This window comes from Rhinolophus sinicus, linkage group LG05, assembly GCF_036562045.2.
Source record: "Rhinolophus sinicus isolate RSC01 linkage group LG05, ASM3656204v1, whole genome shotgun sequence".
Classification (NCBI taxonomy): Eukaryota; Metazoa; Chordata; class Mammalia; order Chiroptera; family Rhinolophidae; genus Rhinolophus; species Rhinolophus sinicus.
The window spans coordinates 83680113-83693891 of record NC_133755.1 but is presented as its reverse complement, the minus strand read 5'-3'; the positions used below and the strand labels follow the sequence as shown (position 1 = coordinate 83693891).

Genomic DNA, 13779 nt, shown 5'->3' with positions numbered 1-13779 from the left:
ACACACTTAATCACAACTTGATACCCAATTGAGCTCACACAGCAAAACTTAAAAGTTACAGGAACAGAAAATAAAGCGGGAAAAGCAGTAACTGAAACTAGAGGCCCTAAGTCAGTAACAGAGTTTGATGGAACTCTCAAGGCTGCCACCATACAGGCCCCTGGGGAAAAGGATGTAACAAAAAGGCTACTCCGTACCAGCACCGTCCGAAACACAGTTGCACTGATTCCCTCGGCAATCTCATACTCGCCCTTCTCATTGGGCCTTGTGAAGTTGTACTCTCTTCCTGGGCCAAACATCCTGAAAGACACGCAGGCAGCAATGTTACCTTCTGCAGCAGGACTTCCTTCTTCCCCTCACTCCGAAAGACGCCCTCTCACTCTCTCCTAGTGGAAGGTGACAGAGCACTGGGACCCAACCCCTGGAAATGTACTGAAGTCTTAGGAAGCTCCCTTCAGACAGAAAAGGAAGGCAGCAATTGCTTTCAGCATTCGAGTGCAAGAATGAAGCAGCGAGTTTCAAGGTTCACCTGGGTGAGCTTCTGTGACAGAAAATGAGGTCAAACAGCTTCTGCAGAGGTGGCCCTTGGAACATCTCTGGAATGTGAGAGATGTGAGGGGGCCCTCTCCTGTCCCCCAGCCCGCCTCACTGCCCCGGAATGCACCTCTCGATGAATGGGCAGCGAGGGCAGCGTCTCATGCTCCTGATCTCTCCTCGTCCTTCCCCTCTATCTACATGTATCCACCCACTCAGCCAGTCCTCAGTATTTCCGTTTTGCTTTTCAACATCTCATTTGACAGATGAATCTGTATTGGTAGGTGCAGATATGTTAATGCTTTCCCTTTCCTCATACGTTTTAATGATGGAGCTCTGGAAAACAAATGTCCTCCTTCAACCCAAGAAGTAACTCTAACTAGGGGAATTTCAGGTCAAGTAGAAAACGAGGCTAGGAATTTGGCTTATTAGCAGTTTGACATATTTCTGAGAGGCAGGCCTGCTCTGGGCATGAACTCAGAGGTCACAAGGGTATAGGCAGGAGGTCTTGCTTTTCTTACTCAACTTTTCCCATCCTTCCTCCCTTCTCTCAGAACCCCTCCAGTAAAACTGGCCCCATGACCGCTACGACTTCTGTTGCACTTCCGCGTATGAGCTGGCACGGGAAGCCAGCACGGCGTGCAGGGCAGACAGCTGCTATCTTCAGCCAGCCTCACCGAGTTCCCAGTGGGGACTCACTGCACTTCCTTCCTTAACCTGCTGGGAAGCTTGGCTGTCAGCTTTTCAAAACTGTTAGCCTCCACCCTGAACTGGCTGCTTTTCAAAGGTCTGAAAAAGACTGCATACCACCCGCTTTCCAAATCACTACACCATCTGTAAGAAATCCATCCTGATAAAAGAATGCTGACACTTTCCTGGCATGTTCTGTTTGAAGTCTAGCTGAGACAGCGATGAATCAAACTAGTGAACTACATGTCAGAAATATAACCCTCCCTATCCATCTTCAGCAGGACCTAAGCTCAGTTATTTATCTAGTAGTGGCATGGATTTGCATTAATCCGTTCTCAATCTCTTCGTTTGTCCCCTCTGTGACTAGTGGTCCACATTTGTAAGCTCACAGGCGAGGCTTATGAATACTGTATGTAGCCACAGGGCAGAACAAACCTAAGGAACTCTCAGAATACATGACCTCGGCCAACTCAGCTGATGAATCCATTTAGCTAAAGAAATCAGCCTCTCGTTTTCGTGGGACAACCCATTCCTAGATTCAAAGAACCAGTGTCACCCAAGAATCTATTACCCAAAAATGCTTGCCTTTCTTGTTTTGATCACTCCTTTCACAGAAAACCTACCTCAAACAGCCAATGTGCCCATAGGAACATTTTGGAGGGGTTGGAGCAGGGGCAGTAGTGGTGGTCACGCCGAGGCCGAGGACAAGAAGTCAAGTCAGAGAAAACATAGGGCCAGTTTAGAAAAGGTTTTCATGTTCTCGTTTAATTCAGATGTTTGAGAACTACATAGGTTTGTTTTTGGTTAAAAATGGTTTACCCTGAATTTGTACGTATATGTTTAAGTATACATGTATTTGAATAGCTGGATCCCATTTAGTCTAAAAATTCAGCAAATTAGTGTAGTCCATTCTGATTTCTAGTTCAGTTCAAATTAGTTCAATGTCCTGAGTGAGGTTAGATCTTTAAATAAGATCTAAGTAGATGAAAAATCCTAAAAAGCCCAATGTGTGTATGCAATCATCGTCAATTTATTCTTATCCCAGTTTTCTCTTCCTCATGTTAGGTTCTACGACTGACCAAAAAGAGGGTATCCTAACTCCTAGCCCATGCTCCAAGAGTACTTCTGGGCAGTGTCCCTCCTCAGCAGCACTTTCCGCTTTCTACACTCTATACCCTAAAAAGCTGGGGCAGCAGATAGAGGGAGGAGGATACGGTTATAGTCTGAATGAAAAAGCACAGAAAATGAAACATGAAGAATAATAAAGAGAACAATCATGAAACAGCAAAACAGCCAGATATAAAGATTCAGTTTCAGAAAACTTAAACAGTGATGGAGGCATTAGAAAATGATAGTATAACACTGACTGACAAGGATACCTGGCAATAGATGGCAAGCAAAATAATGCTTTTCAGTGAAATGGCTTGGTTCTAGTGTCATGTGAAACATTTATCTAATTCTAATTTTTATTAAAAGACAAAAGAACATGACTTTCAGACCCCACTTTATCCTAGTACCTTTAACATGTGGGACTCAGAAAATATTGCTTTTGTGAGGTTATAAAAATAGTGGGTAAAAGAAATTAAGTATCTGACTTCTGTTTTAGAGTGAGTTTATTGAGGAATAGGGAAGGAGATGTAGCAGATTATTTTCCGTAGTCTTGCTTGTACTTCCTTTCGTTCACTATACTAGCTTTCTAAATACACATAAAATAGGTACCCCACCCCTCAAATCACCAACACATGCAAGGCTTTTTACCAGCTTGTGCTCCCTGTCTCATCAAAGTATGAAGGTAGAAAAATCAACGATGCAATGGTTTGTATTCTCACATCTAACACAAGATAAACAGCAGGTATTTCTATTCATAGAGAACAGAGTGCATTTGGGAGGAAATTATCATCAATTACCTTCCCAACATGGTGTCCGGATGCGCGGTGAAAATTTGCGGATTCACAACAAAACGTGTGCCATCTACAAGAAGTGTCACTTTCTCTGGTGCCTGGGAATGAACGTTACTCCCAAAGCCCACAGTGCTGTTTCCAAATCGTTCTGGAGCAATGAAGGGTTCATGGTTCCGCTTATTCCCACTTTGGAAGCAAGAGCCTTTGATGTCTTCGGGAAGCGGCATTATGTGAGGGAACTGCAGGTTTGCTGGCTGAGAGGCATAGTCAAGGGAAAGGTCTGAAAGATCATACAGACAAACCAAAATAACTTGACAGCACAATGCCTTATGGGAAAAATAAATCCTGCCCTCTTTAAAAAAAAAAAAACCAAAGGGAAAAAAAACCCGTTAAACAAAAAACCCCACAAATTTTTAGGTGTTCACAGCTCCAAACTCTGCCTAGAGCAAGTAAAGAAACAATACAAACTAGAGACTCATAGTGGATCCTCTTGACCTTTTCTCTGTGCGTACACTGGGGAGGGGAGAAATGAAGGTAGAAATGCCCACACTACATAAACTATGTACATGGTTCAACGAAATGAAACACTAGAGAAGAATTTCTGTGGAAAACCAGCAATCTCCTGCCACACCCCATGCCTTCCCCAGTCTTGTTTCAGAAAGGCAATCACTTTTTACCTTTTTTCACTTCTATCTCTAAATAACCCTCTTATATTTCCCGTGTTTTATTTAAGGAACCTGTGCATGCCCAAACTATTCTTTTCCATTCTTCAAAAATGTTTCTAAATTTTATCTTCCAGAAGGATAATGATCATGTCTAATTGTCTAATGCATCACTTTTCCTAGAACAATCACAGAATAATGCATTTTCACTACGCAGGGAGAATCTTAACATGACCAAGACCGTTTTGTGAACATGCAGGGCTTGCTCTCAGCAGCCACGTTCTAGTGCAAATGGCCTTGGATTAGGATTGACGCATGGAATCTCAGTGTTTGTCTAGTATCACCAAAGGGCCATTTTCTTTAAGCAATTTATTTTCCTAAAACTGGTTCATCATCTGTAAAATGGGAATAATGTTCATGCCACCTACCTCACAGGATTGTTCTGGCTATCAACTGAAACAAAATATGTGTACTTAAAAATGTACAATACCACACCATGCAAAAACAAAACAGGCTTAAAACAAAATACCGTGTTTCCCTGAAAATAAGACCGAGCCGGACAATCAGCTCTAATGCATCTTTTGGAGCAAAAATTAATATAAGACCCTTATTTTACTATAAGATCGGGTCTTATAATACAATTAATATAATGTAATATAATACCGGGTCTTATATTAATTTTTGCTCCAAAAGATGCATTAGAGCTGATTGTCCGGCTCAGTCTTATTTTCGGGGAAACAGAGTATATGAAATCTGAATGTATACTGAAGACAAGTAGGAGCAAGTATTTGCAAAAGGATTACCAGAGGATTCTTTTAAATAGGCAGTTCTCCTAATAGATTTTAATGTAAAAAATGTTTTTAATGAAAAATTTCAAATATACTGAAGCATGGAGTCAATACACTATGTATATAGCCCATTACCTAGATTTGGCAAGCTCAGTTAACATTTTCTTACAAACCTTTTTTGAAAGAAATAAAATATGAGATAAAACTGCATGTCTCACTCCCACCCTTCCTGTATTTTAAATTTGTACACAGTATTTCATGAATATGATTACCGCCCACAGTCTCTGGGAAATTAGTCTGATTTCTGGCACTTAGGTAACCAACTAAACTGTTAGCTAAAGTACACTCAATTTTTTTCTCATTTGCTTCTAGAGAAAAGGAAACCAAAATCTAGACCATAACCTATTTAGAGTTCACATCCTACAACTTCTGTAGGATTTAAATTTTCAGTGTGGCCCTATGTTTGCATACCAAGAGCTAAGTTTCCACACAATCAATAGGCAAGCTTGTAGCAAGAAACTCTTGAATCACCAAGACAGGCTTTCTCACACTGGAAGTGCTGTTCTTACAAATGAAAGTGTAGGTATCTAAACCATTAATTCAGCTCTTTAGAAAGCTTGACTGGCCCCCCCAGCAATGAAGCAATGAAACTGGGTTGGTTTCTGAAGGATGCCTCAGGTTCCACCCTGCTTCAATAAAAGGGTGAGCAGGAAGATTCTCTGCACAATTCTCCCCATAATTGTGCCAGTCAGCCTGCTTTTCTGAGGGGAGGGTCACAGTCTGCTTTTCTGGCAGGGGATGCATATAAATAGCACAATCTGATCAGAAAGACACAGGTTCAAATCCCAGTCCCCTATGTCCTAGCAGTGTGAACCTGAGCAACTTACCCAAGCTTCTAAAGCCTCAGTTTCCCCATCTTTAAAAGGAGAAGCAATTAAGTAGGGATTGGCAAACTTTCTGTAAAGGGCCAGAAAGTAAATATTTTGGGCTTTGTGGGTCATATTCTCTGCCACTGTCACAGGAAAGCAGTCACAGATAATATGTAAACAAATGGGCACGATGGCTGTATTTCAAAGTTTTCCTTACAAAAACAAGGATTTGACCAGTTTACCACCCTTGATCTAAAAAAAAGTACATAAAATTCCTAGAACAGTGAATGCTCAAAGAATGGTAATTTCTATTACTGTTGTTGCTATTGTTTTTGTTAAAAGTTAAAAAGAACCTAACAGTTTATCAAGAGCCTTCACAACCATTAATTCAATAATCTTCCAGCCCTGTGAGGTAAGAAGAATATTAATACCCCTGTTTTTTAGATTAAGAAAGTAGAGCTCAGAAAGAGTCAGGCTCTCACCCAGGGTGATGGCTGATAGGTAGGAGAGCTAGGATCTGAAGGTCTTCTGACTGCAAACTCATGACTATTTATTTTTCTAACACTATTACTGCCAAATCTTATACCATCATTGCTACACTGATAAAATAAGTGGAGATTTTCTGTGATGATCAGCTTTATATAACTGTGATATGAGCCAACTAACTGGATATTTTATTTAGATTAAGAACATTTATGTCTTCTGGGAAGAGTGGATGCTCAGGTGTCAGAAAGCCCTCCAAATTAAGTGAAGATCTAATCACCGTACCATCATTCCTGGGAACTAGAGGATAAGTAAGATTTTGAAGACCAGGAGAAGTCAGGCTATTTGTTTCTTTTTCCTGGGCTGCAGCTGAGGTTTCATCCATCAGGCAGCTGGCTTCCTGCCGCAACAACCTGTCGCTCTCACTGCCACGGTGGACATTCATCCTTGGACTCTATGCTGAACTGTCTGCTTGATCAGGAAAAAATCCTGGAAGACAGGAATACGCATGATTTAGAATTCTCTCAAAACAGGTTTCCAGTGCTAGTATGAGAGGAGAAACTAGAAGTTACCTGCACTAAAGAAAGCACAATGTGACTTGCAATGCTCCAGTTCTCTTTTGTAAGTTCTGTCACTCTCTCTACCTTATGCTCAACCGCTAACCCTCACCTCAAAATCACACCAAGATGTTCTGGCAGTGGGGGACCATCATGAACACCTACTGAGTGAGTGCCGTGTGCAAGGCATTTGCTGATTAGGCAGAATGGAGGCCTGGGCAGGAGTCTGCCTACCTTTCTTCCAGGTAATAACACCCTGCAGCCCTTCCATCTTTGGGGCTGTCCCAACTACCGAAAACACTCCTGAAGTTCGTCCTACTTAGTACTTTCATAGTTTATGCTGATTTCCACCTGGTGTTTCAGTGAAAGAATCATCTAACTTCACCAGCAATTTTTATGCATATGGATTGCATGCTAATACCGAGTTAGGAAGAAGTTAGGTCACTAAGGGCAGAACACGTTTTAATATTCTGAATTTTCCTGACATGCAAGCATGGAGAGGTGCCAATAAACATTTGTAATATAAATTAAATTTTGAATCCCTTCATAACCTGTATTAATACGTTTTTTTTTTTTACCATAAAGTTGATTGATCAGTCCCTGCTTTAACTTGGATGAAATATAAAAATGACCACTTTGAAAAGATGAGTCAATCGACATAGTGCCTGAAAACAAATTATTTTAAAGAAAAGATACATCCTGTTGATGAAATCTTTTATTTTCAGACAATGGCTCTTACAACATCAGGCAAATTGAGACAATAAATGGAATGTTCTGATAGAAAACTTGATTCGTGGCTACAGCTTTTTTAGGACTACCCTTTCTTAAAGAGAAAACACATTTACACAAAAAATGCAGCCACTTAAAATTGATCCTAGCAATTGGTAAAGTCAAACAGAACCACCGACTGCCCTCAATTTTGATTTGGAAGACGTCAAAATAAGGTCCACAGAACAGGATAAAAAATAAGATCCATGAAATTGGAAAGAGCATTATCACCAACATTGGAAAGACTAAAAGCGGTTCTGCTTCTTTAAGCTGAACTGGTTTTGAACTACAGTGTTTCACTCAACCTGTAACTGCTGTTTCTCAACTATACTAAAGCTGTTCAAGAACCAAGTTCCAACTTCTCTTTGTTGGGCTCCAAAAGATCTCTTGGACCAATATATAGTAAGTGTACAAAAGCCTAGCTCTTGAAAATCTGCATAGTCTAGACTATATAAGTTACTTTATTTATTCCTTACAACATGTGAAAAATAGTTTCATTTTAATGGACTAGAATGAAAACATTTTCTTCTTATTCTATAGTAACAGGGCTCAAAACTCAGTTTAATTTATATACAGTAAATTAATAAATATAAAGATATACTGTAATTAGCAGGATAGATAGCTCCAATGAGGGAAAAGAAAGTAACTCGCTGAGCATTCGGAGGCATTTTATGTTATCTACTTTTTATTACAAATAATACATGAATATTTCCCTTCTTAAAAAGGACCTTTTGATCATCATCCCATCCATCACTTCTCCAAGTAACTATCACAACTTGCTTGGTATGAATCCTTTTAGACTTATGTTAAAATGCATTTTAAAAATGCACTTATGTTACACAGATATACTGGTAAAAGCATACAGTTTTTAAAACAACACACAAATTATATTCTATATGCATCATTCTCATTCTGTAATGTTTTCTAAATTAATGTTCTTCTTTTATTATTATTTTTGGTTTATTTTTTTTTATTCCAAGGAGTTTTATTAAGAGTTGGCATTTACTGATAAACCACTTAATGGTCTCTCAATAAAACTGATGTGTCTATGAGGAAGTACCGTATGACTTTAGAACTAAATTCATGTCGAGATTCATCCATGTTGGAAGATCAAGTTCATCCTTTTCTAACTGCTATATAATATTCCACAACTCTATTCTCACATCTACCAGTATTTTGTTTCTTACTTAACTATCACCAACAACGCTTCAGTGAACAAAATCAGAGTGTACTCTGAAACTCTAAGTGAGGACCCAGTTTGCAGAGTTTTCCCAAATGGATTTGGCTTCAGAACTCCTTTTTTCCAGAAACCATGTCAGGATTAATGCTTACTGGTACACATTTAAAAAATCACCTAATCCAACATTTCCCAAAGTCCTCTGTGAACTAATTCCTCTGTAATCCTAGAATGACAGAACAAAACTCTCCTGACCTATGAAACCAAAAAAGTAACACCAAATTCTTCAATATACACCAGAGCAACCAGTTGAAACTTAAGAGTAAGGGTCTACTCCCCTTCCAGGATGGATGTTCCATCCAACTTTGAATATATATTTTCATTGCCTACCATGGTTCAATTCTGTAACCATCCCCCAAATGAATCTTGGTCCTCAGAACAGATCTAAGGGGGGAAAAAAAAGAAAGATATAAGCAAAGCACTTCAACAATATCATTTTCTATTGCTCCGGAACTATTTTGGGCCAACAGTCCTAAAAGTCACAGTAATGTACAATGACAAGCAGCAAAGGATCACGACACCCCTGGCATACCCACCAGTAACTGAAGAGACTGCTTCAGAAAAGAACTAGGAGTTAGAAATACGTTAATGAAACTCAAGACTATACAGCTGTGCAGCAAAGGAAACTTGACATCCAGCAAGCCAGCTCAAGCTTCACTTCCACATTGCATGTGAAAGCATTTTCACACGTTCTTAAAGAAGTACACAAACATAATTTTTATTATTTATTTCACAGGCCTCCTATAAAGACCCATATTTTGTTAAGCCTTGATTTTGCTGAACTGGAACAGCAAAACATTTAGCATCATAATCTGCCATCTTGGTGAATTTACATACCATCTTTGATAGTGGAATTATCTCCACACATTCCTTGCACCTAAAAAAGGGCACGCTGGTTTCTCTCTAGAACATAATCATCTCTAGTACTGATCCAAAATAATCTCTAGATAATGTCTATGTATTTTCTTCTTACTTCCAATTTCCTCGAATTATTTCTGAAGAAAACAAGGTAATTACACAGATCACTGTTCATTAAGTTCAATGTCTTACCACTGAGCTATTCAGATTTTAAAAATCTCGTTGGAACAGGGTCGGGGATAATCAAACCTGACATGGACGCATCTCAAAAGCATAATGTTTTCAGAATGTTAGTGGTGCAAGGGTATGAGCTTTTACTTCAGGGCCATGTCTCCTCTCTGTGTAAGAGCTGGGTGGAGAAGATGTGGTAGAATGCCATAGAATTTGGTAAATAAACCAATACACCCTTCATTTATACTCCATAATTAAATTTAGGAAGTAATTACATCTTTGCCAAACCTTCATTTCAGACAGACAAATCCTAGTCCTTTCAGTCTGTTCTTATGTGAAAAACCACTACATTTCTTTAATTACTCTAATTGTCTATCATTGACATTGCCTACTTCCGTTACACTTTTTTCTTTATGCACAGTAATGAGAACCCTGTTAATGTTTTCTATGAGAGGTGAACAGATCCGTTTTGCTTCAGGTATCCTCTCTGGTGATACCCAGGATTTCTGGGAATAGGAAAGGGGTGAAGATGGGGGGGAGAGCCAACAGAGGTGATAGATACATTCTAAAATATCTACATGATCACCTTCTAGGGTATTATTAACTGATAGCTAAGAGGTTGCCACCTTCAAAACATACTCTGGGTGTGTGCATGTGCATGTGTTTTAAACAAACTCCACTGAAGCTTTCCTGTCATGGTTCTATTGACCAACCTTTGCATGTGCAACCTTAATGTTCCAATCTCAGAAGAAATTCTGTCTTCTGACTATTTAAGGCTTTCTGGTTTTCCTTTTTCCAGATTATTTCTAAAAATACTGAGTAAGACCATTCCAGTATTAAGCCCCTATAAACTCTATGCTTAACATTTCTGTATCTTGGAGTTTTCCTACCTTATGTCCCCAAACCCATAATAATATAGCTGTTTGAATTAGCAGAGAGACCCCTGTCAGCAAGTTATTTCCACTGGGTCCTCTCTTCCCACATACTTGCTGTCTTCCTCAAAGAACTCGGGCAGATGGTGAGACGTGAATACTTCTCAGGGGCCTCTTGGTACATTTCTCCCCATGTATGATCTTCTGTTATAACTGGCCCTGGGCAGGTTCCCAAGTCTCTCTCTGTCTCAACTTGCTCACTTGTAAGACAGGATAATAATCATTAACCACACAGGGTTGACGTAAGGATTAAATGAGGTAATACATTAAAAAGCGCTTAGTGCCTGGCACGTAACACTCAATAAATGCTGATTATTATTATTCCTGAACCACAGAGTCTACAAAGATCTTTTACAAACCTAATCTTATTTGATACTGAAACAACCCCAGGAGAGATATTTTAATTATCCTCACTTTACTGCTGGGGGGAAAAAAAAAGAAAAAGAAAAAATGTTTTAGAGAGGTTAGCAACTTGCCCCGAATCATGACTCTAGCTAAGAGACAAAGACAGATTCCAAACTTAGGTCCTTGTATTCCAATATTCTTCCCAACCAATCACACTGCTTCCCCCAGACCATCTTGCCTTTCATCTGTTACTGACTATAGTTTTTCCTTCTATGGTTTGTCAGAAATGAAAGCGAAAACCAGTAGTTTCCAGGGTTACTGCTGCTGTGGTTCTTATCAAACAGGAGTTACGGTCGTAATGCAAGAATCCTGTGACAGAATGGTTATATTTTTCCATAAATAAAAAATAGCATTATTAGTGTTTTACTGCTTATAAAAAAAGTACTCATTGAAAAAAAAATTCAGGGGCTGGCCCGGTGGCTTAGGCGGTTGGAGCTCCGTGCTCCTAATGCCAAAGGCTGCCGGTTCGATTCCCACATGGGCCAGTGGGCTCTCTCAACCACAAGGCTGCGGGTTCAACTCCTCGAGTCCCACAAGGGATGGTGGGCTCTGCCCCCTGCAACTAAGATTGAACATGGCACTTTGAGCTGAGCTGCCGCTGAGCTCCGGATGGCTCAGTAGGTTGGAGCGCGTCCTCTCAACCACAATGTTGTCAGTTCGACTCCCGCAAGGGATGGTGGGCTGTGCCCCCTGCAACTAGCAATGGCAACTGGACCTGGAGCTGAGCAGCACCCTCCACAACTAAGACTGAAAGGACAACAACTTGACTTGGAAAAAGTCCTGGAAGTACACACTGTTCCCCAATAAAGTCCTGTTCACCTTCCCCTGCCACCAAAAGAAAAAAAATTCAGTCAATACAGAAAGATACAAATATTTAAAAACCAACGAAGCTGTGGTGAAATCTTTGCATACATGTCTTTGGGCATCTACCCTATTATATCCTTGGAACGAACTCCTAGAAGTAAAACTGCTATGGAAAAAGGTAAATCATTTTAAAGTTCTGACATGTACTATCAGATTATCCTTTATAAATACACCAATTTACAGGCCTCCCAGCAGCATGGAGTGTCCAATCTCCAGAACCCTTGCTAACACTCAGTGTTTCACCTTTGCTAATCTGGTAAGTGCAATATGATCTCATTTTAATGTGGTCATTTAAAAAGCCATTCATTTTTGGCAGTAACTTCCAAAATCTCACCTTTGGGAGCCTTAAAAGCTTTGGATTGGTAAGGGAGAAAAAACCCACGCTGGGTGACACTAGGTAACAGCAGCGATTTATTCATATCAAGCTGGTCAGGCTTGCCCGGAATCACTGGGTATTTCCCACGACTTATTTTTGTCTCCCTGGAAGCTGTGAGATGACAAGATATGATGAAAACCACCCATCATACTTTGTTGGTTCTGGCTTTGGCTTTGTTTTTAACTAGCCATGTCACCAAGAAAACATCCTTTAAGCTTCAGAGTTTTCATCTATAAAAATGGGATATCTGTTACTACCGATTTAGACAATCCTTTCTCAAATAGGATGTATGGAAAAGTCCTCAAAAAGCATACACTGCTGTACAAAGACAGGAGATAAATTTGGGTATGAGAGTCTCCCTTCTACAACTGCTTAGTTAGCACGTACTTGGTTCATCACGCTCATCCTCCACTTTTGAATAGACTTTTTATGTTCTGACTATTGTATGGTTCTCCTGATTTCATCTACCTTTCTCTTTTTGAGTCAGTGAAATTAGTGTATTGCTTTTGGAATTCTCTGAATTATTTTTTATCTCAGTTGCCTAACTTTTCATTTGCTCCTGACCTTTTGTGTCTTTCCATTTTTCCCCTTAGGAAAAAGTTTTTCCTTTCCACTTTCAAGCTATCTTTTCTTTAGCCCTTTTACTGAAGCAGAATTTTAAAAGAACAAAGGTAAACAATAGTCCTGCACTTGGGTAGTACATGTTCAGTGGTCCTGGCAGAAAATACTGAAAAGATAAAAATCACCCATAATTCCTCTTCCTGACTTTCCTCAGTATAAATACACAAATATATTTATTTTATTTTTACAATTTACAATTCTGCTGTAAATACTATTTTGTATTCTCAGCAGACAGTAAACTTGGTTGTATTCTATTATATGGTTGTACTAAATTTTACTCAACTTCCAATTTTTTTTTTTTACATTTAATCTTAACCTGTATAGAATTTATTTTGGCATTTAGCATTAGGTATGGATCTAATAAAATTCAAATGGTTAACCAACTAACTGCCTTAACAATATATTTTGTATTTTGAAGAGTCCACTTTTCTCCACGCTGATTTGAGATGTCAATTTTATTCATTACTAACATATGACGTTTGGTCTGGTTTTTAAACTGTTCCACTGATTCATCTATATCTGTGCCAATGTCATATATAATTTTATTTTAATATCTTGCCATCATTTTTCTGTGTCACTTATCTAGAAGTTCTAAAATGATACATTTAAGTTGTCAACGGGGAAATTTTTTCTTTTAACATTTAAAATTATGTCGTAACTACTTATTTATATATATATATTTTTGCAGTAACACCAGTTTTATTAGTTTAGAATTACTGTGCTAAGTTTCACAGAACATGAAATGTAATGGAGATGGCAGTTTCACACATTCAGACTCCCTGCACCCATTTATGACTCCGAATGTAGTTTTGTTCTATGTAGAAGTAAAAATTTGCTTTACCTTAAAATATTACTGCCATAACTCATTCCGATGAAATATTAACTAAAAGATGTGTGGATAATTGAAAGTATTAATACTAGAGCAATTTTAATGTTTATTAAGAGACAGTGTTTAATCAAATTTTTTATTAAAAAACTAAAATGTTTACTTCAGCTATTTTAATACACTTAAATATATTACATACTTTAAAGATAGATTATATTTCTAGACTAATATTGCAGC

The 13779-nt window shown here is 38.9% G+C and overlaps 1 protein-coding gene across 4 annotated transcripts in view; it reads right to left on the bottom strand.

The window, feature by feature from the left end:
• Window positions 1–13779, bottom strand: part of KCTD20 (potassium channel tetramerization domain containing 20) — a 35441-nt gene that overhangs the window by 7852 nt on the left and 13810 nt on the right. For 2 of the 4 annotated variants that reach the window (XM_019738805.2, XM_019738804.2), the window contains 4 exons: window positions 8820–8873; window positions 6213–6416; window positions 3132–3405; window positions 198–300 (listed from right to left, as the gene is read on the bottom strand). In XM_019738805.2, coding sequence (XP_019594364.2) covers window positions 198–300; window positions 3132–3405; window positions 6213–6372 — 537 coding nt within the window. In that variant the 5' untranslated portion in view covers window positions 6373–6416; window positions 8820–8873. The remainder of the gene's footprint in view (window positions 1–197; window positions 301–3131; window positions 3406–6212; window positions 6417–8819; window positions 8874–13779) is intronic. The other 2 variants (XM_019738808.2, XM_019738809.2) reach the window with 1 other exon arrangement.